General features: G+C 42.7%; 1 protein-coding gene across 2 annotated transcripts in view; it reads right to left on the bottom strand.

Annotated features, from left to right (window-relative positions):
* The window catches only part of EED (embryonic ectoderm development), a 170,215-nt gene that overhangs the window by 47,803 nt on the left and 101,089 nt on the right, over window positions 1-21,323 (bottom strand). For both annotated transcript variants that reach the window (XM_029602261.1, XM_029602262.1), the window contains exon 9: window positions 13,224-13,329. In XM_029602261.1, coding sequence (XP_029458121.1) covers window positions 13,224-13,329 — 106 coding nt within the window. The remainder of the gene's footprint in view (window positions 1-13,223; window positions 13,330-21,323) is intronic.

Genomic DNA, 21,323 nt, shown 5'->3' with positions numbered 1-21,323 from the left:
AAATGTTCTCTTTGTGACTGGACGTCCTTTAGCGTTAGGAATAAACGAAAGAAACAGTTGCGAAGGACTGATTGGTGCGCTGTGTACAATAGGGAAGCACACACTTATCGTCCAATGTAAGTAAGCTCTTCTCATTGTCATTTTCATGAGGTCTTGGGTGAAAAATGGGTAAGGTGATAGTCTGGTCGAGATGGAAACTAGATATTACCTGTGGTAGAAATTTAGGGTGCGTTCGTAAGGTCACCCTGTGATGATGGAATGCAGATAAGAAGAGTAGTGAACAAAGGTTTGAAGGTCACTAACTCGTCCTGCTGATGAGAAGGCCATTAGGAAAGTACTTACCATGAGAGGTATCAAAAGTTACAAGTCTCTAATGGTTCAAAGGGAAGAAGCACCTGTTGTTCACGTATTATGTTAATATTCCACGTTACTGGCGGTGTCTTTATTGGTGGACACCCTACATGAATGTGGAAAACAAGCGAATGATATGAAAAATTCTCCGTTTAGCGGAGTATGGTAAGCTGTTATAGCGCTTAAGTGAACTAGCAGCGAGGATGCGGCAAGACCTTCATTGTACAGGAGATAGAGGTAAGAAAGAAGGTGCTTTGGTGGACAAGGTAGAAGGTCCATTTCCGTTGTGGAGCACCCGGAAGTGTAGCGAGACCACTTTCTCTGGTAGTTGAGTATGGCCGAAGGCTTCCTTGAGGACAGTGATATGTCCTGGAGGGAAGGATGTAAGTTCAAGTTGCAGTAGATGATCTGTTCAACCTGCACCCCATGAGGTGGAGGAAGGAGTGAAGATGATACTGTAGGGATCCGTTGTCCTGGGTCAGAAGATGAGGATGCTGTTCAGGGGAATTGGGTCTCTTATGGACAAATGCAGTCGATAAATGTACTATGGTTGTAACGGCCATGCTGGCACGATAAGAATTAGATTCGACTGCTCTGCGATGCCTCTCTGGATTGTCCGAGAGTTGAGAGGTATCGGAGGGAACGCATAGAGTTGGTCGTGAGACCAGTTTATGAGGAATGCGTCTGGAGCTAGTCTGAGCAGGCTCCGGGTACACCGAGCAGAAGTTCTCCAGCTTCCTGTTTTTCGGTTGCAAAGAGGTCGATGGAAGGAAGACCTCATATGGAGAATATGTGGTGTGCAACCTTCTGAGCTAGTTCCCATACGTGGGAATGAAAATGCTGCTCAGTTTGGCTGCCCTGGAATTGTGTATTCCGGGAAGTTAAATTTTAAGAAGGATGGATTTGGGATGAGTCCAGCTTAGTATCTGAACTGCTTCTCTGCAGAAGTTCCAAGCACCTGATCATCCTTTGCTTATGTAGAACACTGCAAATTGATTGTCGTAGGAATCATTACTACCATCTGTGGTAAGGTGCTTTCGAAGGGTGTTTCTGTCCACCTTGAGGTCCAGGAGATTTATGGGCTGCACGCGTTCGTATGTGGTCCATAGACTCTGAGTCTGTAAGTGGGCTAGGTGAGGTCTCCAGCCTCAGGGGATGCGTCAGTAGTGAGTAGTACCTGATGCCCAAGGGGTCGTAGAGGTGAACCCATTAGTAGTGTTAATGGGAGAAGCCACCACAGTATATCTTTTTGCATGTTGTTGTTATGGTTATAGGGTTGGATAATGGATGGAAGATCTGATCCTATTGGAGACAACGCATATGTAGGCGTGTATGAGGAGCTACGAAAATGATCGCTTCCATGTGTCCTAATGAGGTTAGGACTTGGTGTTCCGGAACTGTTGCACTGTGAAGTAGAAGTGACGCCAGCGTGGAGAGAGCTAATGCTCTCGGATGCGGTAGGAAAGATTTGTCCAGAATTGTGTCGATATTTTCTCACATGAATTGTAGAGTTTGTGTTGGTTTAAAGTGATGTTTCATAAATTACTGGGAGGCCTATATTGTCTAGGCAGGAGAGTGCCGTAGGAGAGTCTGATATGGTGCTATGAAGAGCCTATCGTCTAGATAGGGAAAAATGTGCACCCCTTTACAATGAAGGTGCGCCGGTGCTACTGCCAGATCTTTTGTGAAGACCTTGGGGGCAGATGAAGGCCGAAAGGAAGGACTTTATATTCATAGTGACTGGTTGACTGCCTGGAAATAGGTGGGACCAGGAATCTGGATGCATTGGTATATGTATCTTTTAAATTCAGGGAACACAGCCAATACTTGGGTCATAGAAATGGAAGAATGGACTTGTGGGAAGTCCTTGAACTTGTCCATGCAGAGATTTTTGTTGAGTTATCAGAGGTCTAGGATGAGACGTAGGCCTCCTGACCTCTTGGGAATTAGGAAATATTGAGAATAGAATCCCCGATAGATCTATTGGTAGAGTACTCTCTGAATGCAGTGATTTTGGAGAAGAGCACTAATTTCCTTCAGTTTGGAATTTGAGGGGAGACACGTTATTTCTGTGCAACTACATGGTAAGGTTGAGAAATGAAGAGAGTAATAGTGTTTATAATGAAAAAAAACCCAACAATCCAACATGATGAGCTTCCAGGTTGGAAGGAGGTTGGGTCTCCTGTGTCACTCATCAGAAGTATGTGCGCAGGTGGCGGTGTGCCATAATCAGTCTACGCAAGGGCAATGGTCTCCAGTCGAATCTCAATGGCACATCAATCGTCTGGAGGCCCGAGCGGTTTAAATGGCGCTCAAGACGTTCCTGCCCCTGCTCCTATTGTTTGTTTTGGTTTTTTTTTATACGTTGAGGATTCGGCGATTGCAGGGTTTGGCGAGGCAGCGTTGTCCGCTGTCCTTAGGCCTGTTGTTGACTAATATGTAGTCACAATGGTTAGCGAGACGGAGGCTTATAATGGAGATGAGGCTTAAGGACCTCTTCCTTTTATTTTTTTTTTTTGAATGCTCGGCAGTGGCCCGAGACTGAAAAGTAACGTCGTGCTATATATGGATGTTGGTGAGATGTTAATGAAAAAAGGTTGATGTTTTCTGTCTTGTAAGACTTGTGAACTGTTCAGTAAAATTGATGTTGGTAAAGAGATGCTAGACTATATGGTAAGCTTTCGCCATGTCGGGAACCATGTCTATTATGGCGGTCAAATGCAAACATGGAAGACGTCCGATTATCTAGGCATTTGTTGAAATCTGAAAAGAGACACCAAATCTATGGAAATGGATTGTCTCATAGCCTACGCAAGATATGCGCGATGGTTGGAAGGGAGGCCTCGAGCATTTTAGTTGCAATGGTCTATGCTTCCCCCTTTTTTTTTTTTTTTTTTAAGTCCCAGTGACTCATTAAGTAGCATGTTAAGGCAGTCAAGTGGATTTTTGTAGTAAGTGACCGGTTCCGTAGGCTCCTCAAGAAAGCCGTGGAATGCCTAGTATTACATTGACGCAGAACTGGACTCAGCGTGGTGACCGCGATTAGCATGCAAATGAAATACAGGCGCCGTTTGGTGGCAGGATGCTGTCAAGGACAGAATGGGTTGCAGTATGCGAGACTCCGTTCTTCTCTTTTTTATTTTATTTTAAATTTTTATTTATTTATTTTTTGTTGCTAATGCACATTTGTAGGACTAGCAATGATTAGGCGCGCGTCCCTCTTTTGGATGACCTCGCATGTAGCTGCGAGGCAATCCGACATGTGGGCGCCCTGGTGCATACTTGGCTGACTCTGCTTTTTTTTTTTTTTTTTTTTTTTTTTTTTTTACAGCTAACGCCATGATTGTATCAGGCAGTTGGTGTGCAGAATAGCATGCCCCAGCGCTGTCTCAGATGTTTCCTTTTTTTTTTTTTAAATTTTGCACCTACGCTCATGCATCGGCTCAACCAGTGCCCACGTCCGATGCCACGGTGCACTCCGGACCCGAGCCAATGCTGCGGCACGTCCAGCGTCCAAGCGATGGCAGATATGTGGCACGCCCGTCTTCCGTTGCTCGTGTCCATGTTCCTGTGTGAGCACAGAGCAGGGTGGCCGCAGTTGTAGGCAGGTCATGGCGAGTCTGCAGCAGTGATCCAGCGCATCTGCGCGGATGGTGTCATACGTTGGCGCACCCTCATCAATGTGTCTGCGCGCCTGCTTGTTTTCATCTGTTGAAGCACTTTGTAGATGCGCCGGGTCTTCAGTGCAGGTGCTAATGCACCGGCCTCTCGGCACACTTTGTAGATGCGCCAGGTCTTCGGCGCAGGCGCCAATGCGCTGGCCTCTCGGCGCAGGCGCCAATATGCTGGCTCCACGGCGAACTTTGTAGATGGGCCGGCTCTTCGGCTTATGCGCCGATATGCCGGCTGGATGCGCCGGTCCTCCACGATTTTTTGGGATGAGATTGGAGAAACAGCGCTCCGGCGCTCATCTCAAGGCTTCAGCGTTGCGGCAGTCCTGGTGTGCACATTGTATCGTGGTGTTCCTTCTAAAAGCAAACGGTAAGTAATAAACAACGTCTGCTAAGCGCTCCTCCCCCAGTCTCCACTTGGTGCCAGCCCGGGTAAATCGGGGGGTAACCGAGGAGACAAATTTAAGGTATCCAGTCTGTGCAGAGGCGGGGGGGAGGCAGTACCCCGAGATGCTGAACAATCTCGTGAGGGTAGCTTTGAGAAAAAATTGTTTTTTGACTCGTGTGTCTCTTCATCTTCTTTCTTCTTAAGAGGTTTTTATATATAAATTGAACTGTTTGTTGAAGTATAATAAGGAAAAATAGAGAGCTCCATGCACTGTGGTGCGCGGAAAATTTTAGATCGAGGTACCTCAGGCAGGGCGAGCGATATACAGCAGGGAGTACCTAGCTGAAAGATTTAACCATACTTAGAGAGCTCCGCCACCTAGTGGCACAGAGGACGTACCCAAACAGCATGGCTAATTCAGCTGCTTATCTTCGTGAAAAAAGGTAATGCAGGGATTCCATTTTGAAATCTTTGCTCCTGCTTTACACATTGTACCCATGTACTCTGCACCTGTAAAGTATGAGAGGTAAAGACTCCCTCTGGCACCAGCCCATGGGTAACAAAGCATATCAGAGGACAATTTTCAGCTTCCCTATGTGCATAAAATGACATCATTCATTATAACCAGTCTAACATAACAGTCAGACAGAAAGCATATCTTTGTTCTGAAACTACAAAACTTATTACTGGATCTTGCACATCTTTAATTGAAGAGGGGTGGAATTCAGTTTGAGTATAGTCAGATGCAGTATGGCTTTCCCACAGTACATCCTAAATGATTAGAAGCCTTCTAATGCAGAGATAGTTCAGCAGCCAAAAGCAGGAGAAGAAACTATCTACAGCCATTTGGTGATGGGCTGTACTCCTACCACATTTGCTTTCTCCTGCAGAGTACTAGATGCATCTGGTGCACCAGAAATGAAAGGTAATTTTTATTACACTGTCAATTTTATCAATAAAGCAGCACTGGAAAACATAGTAAAACATAGTTAAATAAACAATACACCTCCAAATGACTGGTGAATTCAAGTCTGAGCAGTGATAGCTTGATGGTTAAAAATCTGCTTCTTCTGTATGTTTTTCCAAGACAGTTGATTTTCCTTTCAATATACCATTTTCCCTTTTAGAAGGCAATTTATTAGCCTGCAGCTTTGTTTGGGTAATGGCTGGTCATCACTTGTGTATTTTACATTTTTGCACATTTCAGATAGTTTAAAGGGTCAGTGATTTAGTTTGCAACCATATTTTAGCCAGATTTCTAGCTAAGCTGAACTAGTTTATGATAACGCCTAATACATGTGTGTATGTGTACATATGCATACATTTTGAGAGCTTTATGGTGTTAATCACCATATTTTTTATTTAGAGATATAATTTGCTTGTTTTGACAGGTTTCTGCAGCCTCATTATTGCTGAATTGTGGCTTTGGAAGATAAAGCACCACACCAAAGGGATCTTGCTATTTCACAGTTATCCAAATTACCCCAAATCCTGATCTTCCTATTCATGTCTAATTCATACAGCTAAGAAATGCAATAAGTCAGCTATATAAGGCATGAACAGAGCTCTATATGCACTGAAGAGCAAAGAAATCTTTGTGCAAAATTTATAGCCTCCCCACAGAATTCTTACAATAATGGAGCACAGATTTAAAACTAAAGGGAAAATATTTGTTCATCACCTGACATGCACAGCCTAATTTGAAAAATCTCTGTTGAAACCAGCATTAATATCTAGGGAAATACTATTAGTAAGAAGAATAAGCAATTTTGTAATGCATGGTTGTTGTCTCTGCATGTCTTCTGAACATTTTTTTTAACACTTCTGATGCCCTTTTTAAGCAGCATGTATTCCTGCTATGTTTCAGGTTTTCCTTCTGTGTAAAATGCTAGTATTTTCTATGAATTATTATTGGCCCTAGCTATACATGCATAAGAAACGTGCTTTTGTGATTTTTGAATACTTGCAAGTATGACAGCCTGAAATAATACTTTATGGCACTGTACCGAAGGAAGCTATTTGGTGCCAATATAGTTCAACAGATAAGAATTCAGCTCCCTCAGCCCTTCAATATTACTCCCTTCAAAAATATTCATGGTTATTTCAAAGGTTTAAAAAACTTTACAGTAGACATACCGTATAGCTCTGATAAGTGGAATATTTCACTCTGAAAAGTTTTCTTTAAAAGTGGCTGCTTGAAAATAATTTTTGTAGAAGTGGGTGAAAATTTAATAACAATTTAAGTCAGGTGGTCATGTGACGTGATATTTGGAGCAGGATGTGTTCTTGTCGCACTCCGGAGCTCCACTTTCCTAATTCAGCTTTTTAATTTCTTTGTTAGTTTGTTTAGGGCGAGTTTGGGAAAGTCTGGCTGCTACTGTGTTTTATTTTTAGAGCAGTTGGTGTGACGTATGACATCAAAACCGCAGCACAAGGAGCATGAATGAACGAAGTAAGGTTACAGACAGCAAGATGGTGTGCAGGGCAGGAAATCCCCCTCTCCAGAGGAAATCAGACCCGATGATGCAGGATACAGCCATGGCGATATTAGAAAATACGTTTGAAAAGATCTATAATGAATTAATGAAATGCATACCTTGCTCACCTAAGCAAAAAAACAGTTGCAAGAGGGTGAATCGAGAGTGTCAGAAGTAGAAGACCACATGGTCTTGCTGGAATCTGAGGTAGTGGCATTAAAAACAGTTCGGGATCAGCAAGCTTCCAAGTTGGAGAACCTGGAAAATAGATCCCGGAGGAACAACCTAAGATTTACTGGGATTCCTGAAAGTGTTATTGAAAGGGACTTAGCTGTGTGGTTGGAGTCGCTGCCATGTACACTGAATCTGCAATCTAAATATGGCACTGTGTTTCATGAACAAGCGCACCAAATGGATTCAAGGCAGCAGCAAAAGAGCAGACCATAGATGGTTATAGCCAGATTCTTGAACTTTGCTGAAAAGGAGGAGATTTTGTGTCTGTTTCAGAAGCAGCATAGTTTGCAATTTGAAGGAAAGAATACGCTGCCTTTTCAGGATTTTACAGCCGCCATAGTGACCCAGCAGAACATTCTCACCAGTGTGATCAATTAGTGGAGAAACAGATACCCATAGCACTGCTGTTTCCAGCAAAGCTTTGCTGCACCTATGCGAATCAAGCACACATTTTCTACTCCATGGATAAGGCCAAGGAGTTTCTGTTGAGCATTCAGCCCTCATCATATGGGGAGCCAGACCCATCTCTGATTGAGTGTAAGGAGAACTTGGCTTTTCCTAAATGTTTTTGTTTTTGCAATTGGCGAGGGAAGCAAATCCTTATAGACAGCGTTTCTGGCGTTGCTCAATAGCTGTGGATGCACTGGGGTTCACCCATGAACTTATCAATATCATCAGCGGATCAAAGGAGTCATGAATTGGTTAAGGACATGGAAAATCTTGTCTTCTGTCATGAAATAGACATCTGAGCATGTTAGTCATTGGATGAGGAGGATCATATTCGTGGCAAGGGGAGACGAGAAGGCAAAAAGCATAAGTAGAGAAGAAAAAGCAAAATACACAAGAAGGCATTAAGAGACTTTTTTTCTTTTATTGAAGGTACTAGTAGGGACAATTGGAGGTGAGTAGGGCTTCAGCATGTTAATGATCTTGGCACTTCAGGGGAGGTGCAGGTCGGTATATAAAGTGGTTGGTTCTATGTGTGATTGATGAATGAAGGAATAAAAATAAGGAGGGGGAGTGTTCTGGTATTGATCAGGATAAGGAGGGAGTAAGATGGGGGAGGGATGGAGGAGGATGGGGTGTGGGGGATGGGAATAAGCAGCTTTGGGAATTTGCTATGCAGAGGAAAAGTGCAGGAAATTGGGCAAGACTGGATAAATGTTGGTTTTGGATGGAGTGCTAGGGGACCCAGGTTTAGGTTAGGAGACCAGGGTCCTGTTAAGGGAAACATGTTTTGATACTTCCTAGGTTGCAGATATTAATGGCTAACCTGACTGTTAGTTGTACTATGTGGAATGTATTGGGCATTGGCTCAGTAGCCAAAAGTTACAAAATTTTACTGGCTCTGCAATGACAAAAGACAAATTGGAATGTTGCAGGAAACTCCAATGGATCTGAGTGAGCTTCAGAAACTCAAACGGTGGGTGAGGATTTTTCCTCTTCCTCCCAAAATAATGGAAGGAAGGTGGGGGTGGCCCCATTAATAGGGAAGGCAATAGCTTTACAGGCTTCTAGAGTGGAAGAAGATCCAAAGGGTACATACTTAATTGTAGAGGGAACTTTGAATAATACATCTTTGGTGATCTGTAACATATATGCCCCGAACACAAATCAGAACAATTTTTTGTCAAAATTGTTAGGATATTATCCAGATTTTCTCACCTCCCAATGATTCTTGGAGGGGTCTTTAATTGTGCCCTGGATGCCACTATGGCTCGCTTGTCACAGAAGGTAACCCCTGCTATTAAAGCATTAAAAGGGACTTCTTATTTGTGCAAACATTTGGATTTGGTTGATGGGTGGTGCACTCTCTGTTCTTTGGATCGGGAATAAATGCACCTGTCTAGGGCATATGACATTTTTTCATGTATTGACTACCTTTTAGTTAGTAGGCTGTTGTTTCTTAAGGTGTCGTGTGTAACAATTGGCCCTCTGGAGATCTCTGACCATGCAACAGTATGCTAGATCTGGAGACTATCCAAATGGAGCAACATCAGGCTTTCTGGCGATTTCCTAGACACTTGTACAAGGATGCATTTAAGGCTTTTTTGGTGGAAAAATGGGAGGAATATTGTATACTTAAAGAATATACAACTTCGCCAGTTCTTTGTTGGGAGACAGCCAAAGCAGTGTTGAGAGGAGAGATTATAGTGTATATTGTAGGGAGGAAAAGAGCACTGACGAGTGAGATACTGCGTTTAGGGAAAGTTAGCAAAGGTGAAGCAGGAGTATGAAACCAAGCCTTCAGTTGCAAACAAAAGTAGATTTCATGAAGCCAAGTAGCAATTAACATTTTTACATCAGCAAGCAAAGAAAATTATGCTCTATCATAGGAGAAAATTCTTTCACTTTGGTAAAAGCACGGTAGGATGTTGGCCAATTTGACTAGAAATTGGGTGGGATGGAAACATATTTCAGTGTTGCGAGTGACTGGTGGGAATTTAGTGAACCCCAGGACAGGCATCTGTGGGGTATTTCAAAATTTCTATAAGAATTTATATTCAGCTATTCTCATAGAGGAAACAAATAATAGTTGGCTATTAAAATCCAGCAAGAAGAGTCAGAAAAAAAGATTAAATCTTTGAAAAACCAATTAACAGACCTACAACTGAAATTAGTTGTGACTGATTGCCAAAGGTGATTTTAAAAAGTGGAACAAGAAGTTCACTCAGTTGGAATTTCAGGTCTCTGAAAGAGAACGAATCCGAGAGCTTGAACTACAAAGCCTGTCTCTTCAGGAGACACACCTTACTGAAATTGAATTAGTAAAAGCTGAAAATAAAATATTAACCTAACAGCTTTCAGTAGAAAAGCAAGATAAGCAACAAAGTATAGCTCGGCTTTGGTCGTTACAAAAAGAAAAATATAATTTAGAAAAGGAGAAACAGGAATTGTTACTTAATTTAAATGAATCCAGGTATCAGCTCCAGCTGTCCCAAAGTATGATCCAGTTACTGAAAGAAAAGGCAGCAGAATATTCTAGCATCACCCAAGTGTCTCTTACCCCACACCTCCCCAAGATTCGGCGGGAGTGGAAAGAGGAATGCACAACAGAGCCACAGACAGCCTTTTTCCCCAAGACTGGGAGAAATTACCAGAACTACAGGAAAAGCTCAAGGCATGGGAGAAAGCAGAGGGGTTAGCTTCTAAATACAGCCACAGTCTCTCGCCAGTACAATGGCAAGAGACATACACACCTGCCTCCCCCCCATACAGCCTGGGATGCGGAGAGGGAGCTACCTCTCCTATCCTCCCAGAAGTGGGGTGATATATGGCCAGGTGATATGTAGCACAACAGAATTGCTATCAGAATATTGTAAAAAGGACATAATAGTAAGTACTGCGAAAATGTTGTTGCATTTTCTAATGAATTGTTCTCTTAGGTTACACTGTCCTGATGCAGCATCAGTGAAACACTGCCAAGTTCGGTGTCTTTCCAGCAGCCACTTTTTGGCGCTTTTTGAGAATTAGCCTAAGCTTTATACTTGGCGTTTTTCCAGCAGCTGATTCCAGGCACTTTTTGAGAATATTGAAGCGAAGTTCTTCTGCATGAAGATTTGTGTTAAAGCTCCATATGAGATAAGTGGAATTTTTTTATTTAAAAAAAAAAAAAAAAAGTTTTCTGTCGGGCAATTTGTTGCTATTAGTGGCCTCTAATATCTTAGAGGGGTGGTAACAAGAACTGGGGATAAATATGTCTAATGAGGATTATTTAAGGTGTTTCTTTCAAACCCAATCTTTAACAAGTGTTTTCTTGCAAGAAACACAGTATAAATTCCTAATGTTTTCTTTTTGTCCTCAAAAACAAGCTTATTGCTTACATATACAGTAACTCACTCTCAAATATGTATCAAATGTCAACAAGACATAGGAAACTTGGGTCACCAATTTTGGTCATGACCTCTTCTCCAGACATTTTGGAAATAGGTACAATATGATATTTTTGAAGTAATAGGTGCGGCTACCCCTGGAGACAGCTATATTTCTCTGATGATATTTCAGACACAGATTTTTAAAACAAGTATATACGGCTGTGGGGGTGCAAGATGTTGCTAAGAGCAAAAAAGGTAATTCTGCAGCAATGGATTGTGCCAGAAGCCCCAACTTTGATGCAGTTGCAAAATATTCATAATATTTATGTTATGGAAAAGTATATAGAAAAGGTGGATGTAACCAACAAACGAGTTATATTTATGAGGACTTGGGATTCTTATTTGTAAACTATCTCCTAGAGCTCAAAACTTGATTATAAATATTAGTCCTGGGGGAATTCCCCCCTGCGCAGAATTGCCAAATTCTGTGCAGAAAATGGCAGAGAATACCCCGGCATGCTGCGAACGGAGCGCGCGAAGATGAAGGCCCTTTGTGCTGCGGGATGCACTCCTCTCCAGCAAAGATGAAGGCCCCAGGGCGCTGTTTGTGGCGAAGATGAAGGCCCCCATGTGCTGGAATGGAGTGTGCTCCGCTCGCGGGGAAGATAAAGGCCCCGGTGAGAGAGAATGTGTGTGTTTAAGTTGAGAGGAGAGGGAGAGGGGTGTGAGAAAAGTGAGGGGAGGGGATGGTGAGAGCAGAGAGGTGAGGGTGAGAGAGAGGGGAGAAGGAGAGAGAACATGGGAGGTAAGAGAGCGGGGATGATGCTTGAGTGTGGGTTTCAGAGAGAGGGAGCCTATATGAGGAGATTGTGAAGGAGCGTTTATGTGTGTGAGAGATTGGGAGCTTATGTGTATGAAAAAGGGATCGTGTGTATGTGAGGGTGCTAGCCTATGTGAAAGGGTCGTATGTGTGTGAGACAGAGCCTGTGTGAAGAGGTGCGTGAGAGAGAGACATAGGTAGCCTGTGTGAGGATATATGTGTGAGAGAGAAAGGGAGCTTGTGTGGGTGTGTATGCAAGAGAGAGGGCCCTGTATGTGGGGATGTGTGTGTGCGAGAGAGTAAGGGAGCCTGTATGAGGGTGTGTGTGAGAGAGGGAGGGACAGAGGGAGCCTGTGTGAGGGGCAGTACTGAGAACGGTGTCAAACTCTGTGACTGGCGATAGAGTGGAAGGGGTTGAGCCTAGAGGTGGAGGGGAGAGATACTGGCAGGTGGAGAAGTTGGGGCCTGAGAGGGCAAAGTGGCCAGGGGAGTAGGGAGAGTGAGTGGAAGGGACACTCTTACAGTGAATTTCTAGGGAAATTCCTCTCAAAATATTTAAAATTCTGCATCTCTAAGTTTTCATTTGTTTCTGTATTAATTTAAAATGTAATTACTTAAAGACTGTAATGAAAATTGTGTTATTTTGACCAATATAAAGATTTTGCAGAATTTTAAGTTTTTGTGCGCAGAAATCCCCCAGGAGTAATATATCGTAAAGTGTTGACTATTTGCGAGTTTTCTTGTTCTTTGGATGGGGGTTCATTAAAGCACAAAGTTAATTGTAGTTGCTATCAGATGTTTTTCACAGTGCTGTGCAGGAACACCTCACTGCTGTGTGAAGGTTTTATAGAAATGTTTCTTATGGAGTGGGTTGAAAATGTTTAATAAAAAGATGTCAAACAAAAAATTTTACGTCAATAGTAAATGATTAAAGATTTTTCAAACTTTTTTTTGCATCTCTGGCTTGTCTTCTCTTGTCTGTGCATTTTGTTGGATTTTCAGTCATTCTTTCTTCAAACTTACTGAATTTATTTTCCCTGGTTTTCCTCTTTCCTAGCATCTAACTTCCACCTTACCTACTCCATCCTTTCCTCCTCCCTCGTGTCTTTTCTCCCCCACCCCCCTCTTTCCTTTCCTCCTCCTTTTATCCTTCCTTGGTGTTCCTCTTTTTCTTCTGCTGCCTTCAACTGTCTGTGAGCCAGAGGGAGTCCAAGTACAAGAACATCCCCAAGCCTCAAATGTATTCTGCAGCTTTTACTACAGCAAACCCAGAAGTAAAATAGTTGCTACTGCTCTATATTCTCTTGCCCTACTGAGATTTCCAGGGCAGTACCCTCTTCCTGTCAGAAGATGGTGCCAATGCAAGTACCACCAATGCTGACCTGGTATTTCATCACTAAAAATTAGGTTTGCATTGATTTATATTATGCAAGAGTAATTACTACTCCAAAACAGTTGTTACTGTACCTTAGAAAGTATAAGGTCTCCTAGCCACCGCACACAATCAACATAGTTACGATGAATGTCTCTTGTAGAAAAATCCGGAAAATGAATCTTCTGAGAAATGAATGGTCTGTGGTGAAAATTAGTAAAAAAAAAAAAAAAAAAAAAAAGCCAAAAGTCAACAAGGGATAGTTTATTTTGTGTTTACAGCCTAACCAGAGACTTTGAAACATGGTCAATGTTTGTCAGCAAGTACCGTTTCCTTTTCAGATCTGTCAAAAATGGATCTCAGATTGGAGTTAATCGCACACAATGGAAGTTGAGAGATACTATCACACATATATGAAACAATGGAAAAGTGTGAAGATAGGTAAGGCTGCTCCAAAATTAAGAAAATAGTACTCTTGTGGGTCTTCAAAGTGTGCAGCAAAGCAGTTTATTTGTAAGTCCTCTAACACAGCCGTGTTTCGCTGATGGGGCTGCATTGAAAGGAATTCACACAACCAATTTTATAGCAGGAAGAAAAATTCCCAAGGTTATAAATTACCTATTACATCGGTCCTAGGTATGGCAAACAGGAGACTCAAAGACCCTGAATAGTTGTGAGGCTTGGCAAAGGCAACCAGTATAATGAGAAAATAGGAGACTCAGGAAGTTCAAATAATTTATAAGGCGCAGTCAAGGAGACTAAGATACCAAGAGATACTTTCACAGGCCTGAAGCACAAACAACAAAGCTCATAATGTAGGAACATCGGTCCTATGTATGGCGTTTTATGACCTAAGGAATTTTCCTTCTCGCTATAAAATTTGTTGTGTGAATTCCTCCCAACACAGCCACACTGGCAAAACAGGGCCTTGTTGGGGGACTGTACCTTCTACAAGACTTACAAATAAACTACTTTGTTTCACTCTTTGAAAACCCATAAGAATACTATTTTCTTAATTTTGGAACAGCATTACGTATCTTCACATACTTTTCCTTTGTTTCATATAAATAACCAGGGTTCAATATTTATTTATTTAACATGTTTTGTATACCGTCATTTGGTTTTGCCATCACAACGGTTTATAAGTGATTCAGCTTCAGCACTACCTGAGTCTCTCCTGTATTAGGATGTAGAGACACTAAAAGCAGTGCAGAGAGGATACACTATTATCAGGCTACATTACTAACAATCCCTAGTAATGTGTTGTGGTCTTATTGAAGAATGATAGTACAATACTTTACCTGGTAATGTAGGGAGATATCCCATGTTTTTCCACTGAAAGTGCCAAATATGAATCATAATAACCAAGAAATATGCAGTCAAATACTGACAGGCCCCAAAAGATACTGTCTCAATGGAAAAAGAAGAAACCCTGCCCTGATGAGAACTTTACACTGAAGGATACATTATCCACTTTGAGGCTTCTTCCCACTCATCCAACTGTGACGCCCTCCTCACAGCCCTCAGTGCAATGGGATTCACTCAGATTGTAAACAAACCAACACACAAAGCAGGACATACCCTGGACCTTATTTTTATCAACTCTAACTTCTCCAACTCCACGGAACCTGTGTGTACCCCTATCCCCTGGTCAGATCACTTTCTGATAACAACCACCCTCACTACAAAAAAACAGTCTCCCCCCCCCACAGCACCTTTCCTCCTTTCAATTCAGGAAACCCTGTGCTTCTGAGACCCTCAGTGAACACCTCTCCAAGGAACTCTCTAATTTAGATCTGGCCAATCCTAACACTGCAGTGCTATCATGGCACAAGATCACTGAAGAGGTAGCAAATAAACTCTGCCCAACAATCACGAAACTAAGCAACACGACAAAAAAAGGAAATCAACCTTGGTTCTCCAGCGAACTCAAACGGATAAAACAAGAATTACGCCACAAAGAAAATAAATGGCGCAAAGCACCTTCCACCACTACACTACTGTCATACAAAGGAACTCTACATTTCTACAGGACTTCAATTCTAAAAGCAAAAAGAGAATACTTCGGTAATAAAATCCATGATCTCCAATTTGATGCAAAAACCCTCTTTGCATATGTCTCTCAAATAACAAAGTCTCTACCACCATCAATTCCTGACGAACAAGCTCAAACCAAAGCAAATGAGTTAGCCCTATTCTTTCAGCAGAAGATTTCAAATACACTTGCTCTCCTTCCAACCAAGACTGACTACACCACCTCATTCGATAACACCTACATTCTTAAGGGAATCAAATTCGACAAATTCGAATTAACATCGACCAAAGAGATCGAATCCATTCTCAAAAGGCAAAAACCATCTAGCCACCCATCGGACAACATACCTTCCAAGCTACTGCTACTTATCCCAAATATAATCTCTGGTCCCTTAACCAAAATCATAAACTGCTGCTTAACTCAAGGATTCTACCCAGATAGTCTAAAAAACGCTTCCCTGAAACCACTCCTCAAGAAACATAACCTAGACCCTGGTGTTCTGGCTAATTTCCGCCCTATCTCGAATCTACCATTTTTAGCCAAACTCACTGAGAAATTGGTCAACACCCAGCTTTCTGATTATCTAGAAGATCACAACTTACTTTTCCCTTCCCAATATGGGTTCCGCAAATCTCGCAGCACTGAAACCCTACTCATATCTCTAACAGACCATATTATTATGGGGCTAGACAAAGGACACTCCTTTCTCCTAATCCTTCTAGACATCTCGGCGGCTTTCGACACCGTCAACCACCTCATCCTCTTGAATCGCCTTTCAGACATAGGCATCTCGGGAACAGTCCACAATTGGTTCAAGTCGTTCCTCAGTAACAGGAGTTTTAAAGTCAAAATCAACAATAAGGAATCACCATCTACAAATTCCGCTCTTGGCGTACCACAAGGTTCATCCCTATCACCTACCCTTTTCAATATCTACCTCCTTCCCCTTTGCCAACTGTTAACTAGTCTTAACCTCATTCACTACATCTACGCAGACGATGTTCAGATTTTGATTCCCATAACAGAATCTATTAACAAATCCCTCGCACTCTGGAACAACAGCTTACAAGCCATCACTAATCTCCTCAACAGTCTAAATCTGGTCATCAATGCATCTAAGACTGAACTCCTATTCATTTCCTCCAACCAAGAAAACCTCTCATCTCAGATTCATCACAAACACCTTCTCACCCACTCTCATGTGAGAGACCTTGGAGTAATTATAGACAACCGTCTTAACCTAAAGAATATGATCAAAACCACAACTAAAGAGTGCTTCTACAGATTTCAGGTGTTAAAAAGACTCAAACCTCTCCTATATTTTCATGACTTTAGGACTGTTCTCCAATCTCTAATATTTGCAAAAATTGACTACTGCAGCGCTCTCCTCACCGGCCTACCAAGCTCTACAACCAAGCCCTTACAGATGATACAGAACGCTGCAGCAAGAATTTTGACAAGCACCAACCAGAGAGACCATATTACGCCCATCCTCCGTAATCTACACTGGTTACCAGTCAGTTACAGGGCTCTACACAAATCGCTAACTCTAATCCACAAATCAATTCATAACCTCCTCCATCTCGACCTCGAATTCCCACTCAAACTCCACACTTCCAACAGACCAATGAGGGAAACCTACAAAGGAACTCTACAAGCCCCGCCATCTAAAGCCACACGACTCATCTCTACCAGGGACCGAGCTTTTTCTACAGCAGGTCCATCCATCTGGAACAACCTCCCCTCAGAACTCAGAATGGAACCGTGCCTAACTACATTTAAAAAAAAACTCAAAACTTGGCTCTTCTTACAAGCCTTCCCTGATCCATCAAACTTTCACTAGATAACTACTCAGCTTTTGAATATGGAACTTCGCCCCGCCAATATTCACCTCATTTACTAGTTTGGACATATCACAATGTACTTAATTTAATACCTTCTTAAGGCTTCTCTTTTTCCAGCTGAACCAGCTTCCAAGTTCAAGGTCCTTGTTATTATGTAACTTTTTGCTTCTCTGCTCTTGTCTCTTACCACAAAATTTGCTCCTTATGTTATGTTACGTTATACTGATCTACCCCTGTTCGATGTAAACCGACCTGATATGGTATTCAACCTTGAAGGTCGGTATAGAAAAATGTTAAATAAATAAATAAATAAATTATCTAGATCTGCCTGTTTGTAAGTGCCTGTTGAAATAAAAAAAAACAAGACAGAGACAAAGCAATAACTTAAGCTCATAAGCAGGAGTCAGGGACCAGCCAAGCAAGTCCAGAGGTCAGAAAGACTTCCACCCTTGGAAGAGAGGGGGGGCAGTCAGACAGAGAATAACACTCTGGCATAACAGCTTGGCATACAGATGTGGCAGTTCTCCCCCTGAAGAAATGGGGAGGGGGAAAAAGACCTGCATTGCAGCAAAAACCCACCACCCACCATGTGATTATGCATGAGCTTATGCACATTTATTAGCTGAAAAAAATAAGACAGGAGGGCAAATAAGGAGAAAAAGGAGCGAACCCTGAGAGCAACCCTGAAGGTGAAACCAGAAGTGTGGCCTGGAAAGAAAGAGCGAACCCGAAGCAGCCACCCCCGGCTATCAAGGAGACAGAAGACTAGGTGTGGCTAGGAGACCGGAGAGAGGAGACACCCTGACAAGAGACAGTGGTGAGCAATCTGAGGTGACAGGGAGCCCACAGCAGTCTGACAACTCTGCCAGTATGGGAAGGGACCCGAAGCAAGCCCAGACAGCCGGTAGCTTTCCCAGAACCAGTCCCAGAGTCAAGTCTCCTCACTTGCCCACATTATCCAGCTCTCTAGCCAGAGCCTGCTTCAGATGTAAACAGAGGAGATCGCCTGAAGTTGGGACCAGGGGTATATGAGTGAGCTATAAATATAAGTATATTTTGCAGGCTAAGGTTTATGGCATGTGTGAACCCACCCAATGTACACACCTTTCTTTAGGGTAAACTGGTGTTTAGTAGTCAGGATATTAGAGACAGGAATGACTATTTTCTAAATGCTGTATCTCGCCAAATCTGATAAATAAAAGTCTATTTCTGAGGAGAACATTTTGTCTTTTTTCTGAACTTAGGATCGTGAAGTGGAAGGTGAACTGGGAGTGTCCTTTAGCACCCCTAAACTTGCTTAGTTATTTATTAACATATGAGAAATAGGGGATATTTTTATATGCTTTCTGACATCACTCTATAGCTTGGGTTTAGCATTACATACTATTGTGCAGGTTCTAGCCTTCTGTCATAGAAACATAGAAATGACAGCAGAAGAAGACCAATCGGCCCATCCAGTCTGCCCAGCAAGCCTCACACTTATCTGTTTCTCTTGGCTCCTAGTAACCTTTGGTTCTATTTCCCTTTCACCCCCACCATTAATGCAGAAAGCAGTGATGGAGCTGCATCCAAGTGAAATATCAAGCTTGATTAGTTAGGGGTAGTAACCGCCGCAATAAGCAAGCTACACACATACTTATTTAATTACCCAGACTATGTTATTCAGCTCTTATTGGTTGTTTTTCTTCTCCCCTGCCGTTGTAGCAGAGAGCTATGCTGGATAAGCGTGAACTATTAGTTTTACTTCTCCCCTGCCGTTGAAGCAGAGAGCTATGCTGGATATGCGTGAACTATTAGTTTTACTTCTCCCCTGCCGTTGAAGCAGAGAGCTATGCTGGATATGTATTGAAAGTGCAGTGTCGGTCTTCCTCCCCTGCCGTTGAAGCACAGGGCTATGCTGGATATGCGTGAAGTATTAGTTTTTCTTCTCCCCTGCTGTTGAAGCAGAGAGCTATGTTGGATATGTATTGAAAGTGAAGTATGCAGTGAAAGCCACATTTATCTATCAACAAATATTGAATAAGCCTAATAATTGGTAATACCTATAGTTTATGAACTCTTCGTTAATTTTACATACTCTTGCCAACCCCTGTTTTGTTTTTTTTTAAATTTGGAGATGGCAGGCCTCCATCCTTCCGCTCCGTGAAGGTGGAACACCAACCACTGGCCACTGGCATCCCGCTCCGTGAATGCCTCTGTGGCTACTGCCGCTCCGTGCACTGTTTTGCTGCCTCCTCTTTATACACTTCCTCTAGACCTGATGGATCCACAGTGTTTATCCCACGCCCCTTTGAAGTCCTTCACAGTTTTGGACTTCACCACTTCCTCCGGAAGGGCATTCCAGATATCCACCACTCTCTACGTGAAGAAATATTTCCTGACATTGGTTCTTAGTCTTCCTCCCTGGAGCCTCAGCTCGTGACCTCTGGTTCTGCTGATTTTTTTCTGACGGAAAAGGTTTGTCGTTGTCTTTGGATCGTTAAAGTTTTTCAAGTATCTGAAGGTCTGAATCATATCACCCCTGCTCCTCCTTTCCTCCAGGGTGTACATATTTAGATTCTTCAATCTCTCTTCATATGACATCCGATGAAGACCCTCCACCTTTTTGGTCGCTCTTCTCTGCACCGCTTCCATCTTGTCTCTGTCTCTTTGTAGATACGGTCTCCAGAACTGAACACAGTACTCCAGGTGAGGCCTCACCAAGGACCTGTATAAGGGGATAATCACTTCCCTTTTCTTACTCGATATTCCTCTCTCTATGCAGCCCAGCATTCTTCTGGCTTTTGCTATCGCCTTGTCGCATTGTTTCGCAGACTTCATATCATTAGACACTATAACCCCTAGGTCCCTCTCCTGCTCCGGGCACATCAGCCTTTCCCAGCCCCCATCGAATACAGTTCATTCGGATTTCCACTCCCCATATACATGACTTTGCACTTCTTGACATTGAATCTCAGCTGCCATATCTTTGACCACTCTTCCAGTTTCCTTAAATCCCGTCTCATTCTCTCCACTCCTTCCGGCGTGTCCACTCTGTTGCAGATCTTAGTGTCGTCCACAAAAAGACAAATCTTACTTCTATCCCGTCCGCAATGTCGCTCACAAAGATATTGAACAGGACCGGTCCCAACACCGATCCTTGCGGTACAGCACTTAAAACCGCTCTCTCTTCAGACAGAGTTCCATTTACCATCACACATTGTCTTCTGTCCGTCAACCAGTTTGCAATCCAGGTCACCAACTCGGCACTCACTCCTAAGCTTCTCGTTTTATTCACCAGTCTCCTGTGCGGAACAGTATCAAAAGCTTTGCTGAAATCTAAGTAGATGACATTGAGTGCTCTTCCTTGATCCAATTCCTTGGTTACCCAGTCAAAAAAGTCAATCAGATTTGTCTGACAGGATCTTCCCCTGGTGAATCCATGCTGCCTCTGGTCCAGCAATTCTCCGGACTGTAGATAGTTCACTATTCTCTCTTTCAACAGTGACTCCATTACTTTTCCCACCACCGAAGTGAGGCTGACCGGTCTGTAGTTACCAGCCTCCTCTCTGTTCCCACTCTTGTGAAGCGGGACCACCACCGCTCTTCTCCAATCACTCGGCACCACTCCCGTTTCTAGGGATCTACTGAACAGGTCACACAGCGGACCCGCCAGCACATCTCTGAGCTCCATCAGTATCCTTGGATGAATCCCATCTATTGGGATTCATCCTGTCTATTGGGAAAAGTAAAGTTCAGGATGTGTACTAAGGCCCCAGAAATTATAAAGGCAGCTATCTAACAGTGGATTGGCCACTGTTGGAAACAGGATGCTGGGCTTGATGGACCCTTGGTCTGACCCAGTATGGCATTTTCTTATGTTCTCTTATGTTCTTATAGGGGGCAACAGTAAAATGTCTCAGTCTGTGAGGTTTCACATCCTGTTTTATGGTCAGCAAGACAACTTGAACTGTTAAGGGCAATGGTGCTAGAGAGGGAGAGGGAAAAGACCATGATCACCCAAAGATAAAACTCCAAAGGCTCTGCGGTCTAATCCTTTAATTAGCTCTTGGAATACATTTCTTAAAAATGACAGCAAATCACCAGGCACACTGGGGATTAGTCTGGGTGACTGAAGAATTCCACAGTAGGCAAATTTAATATATGAATTTTAAGCCTGTTTGGTTTCACATAAGCATACATTTAAAAAAAGATTTTAAAATATGCAAATTCACTATGTAAATGGAACAAAAATGAATATTCCAAATAACTAGTCAGTCCATAAAGCAAAACAATTCATTATAAACCAGAAAATGTATTTCAAACTGAAGTTTACT

This window comes from Rhinatrema bivittatum, chromosome 5 (genome assembly GCF_901001135.1).
Source record: "Rhinatrema bivittatum chromosome 5, aRhiBiv1.1, whole genome shotgun sequence".
Taxonomy (NCBI): domain Eukaryota; kingdom Metazoa; phylum Chordata; class Amphibia; order Gymnophiona; family Rhinatrematidae; genus Rhinatrema; species Rhinatrema bivittatum.
The sequence above is the reverse complement of the archived record's forward strand: the minus strand, read 5'-3'. Positions and strand labels throughout refer to the sequence as shown.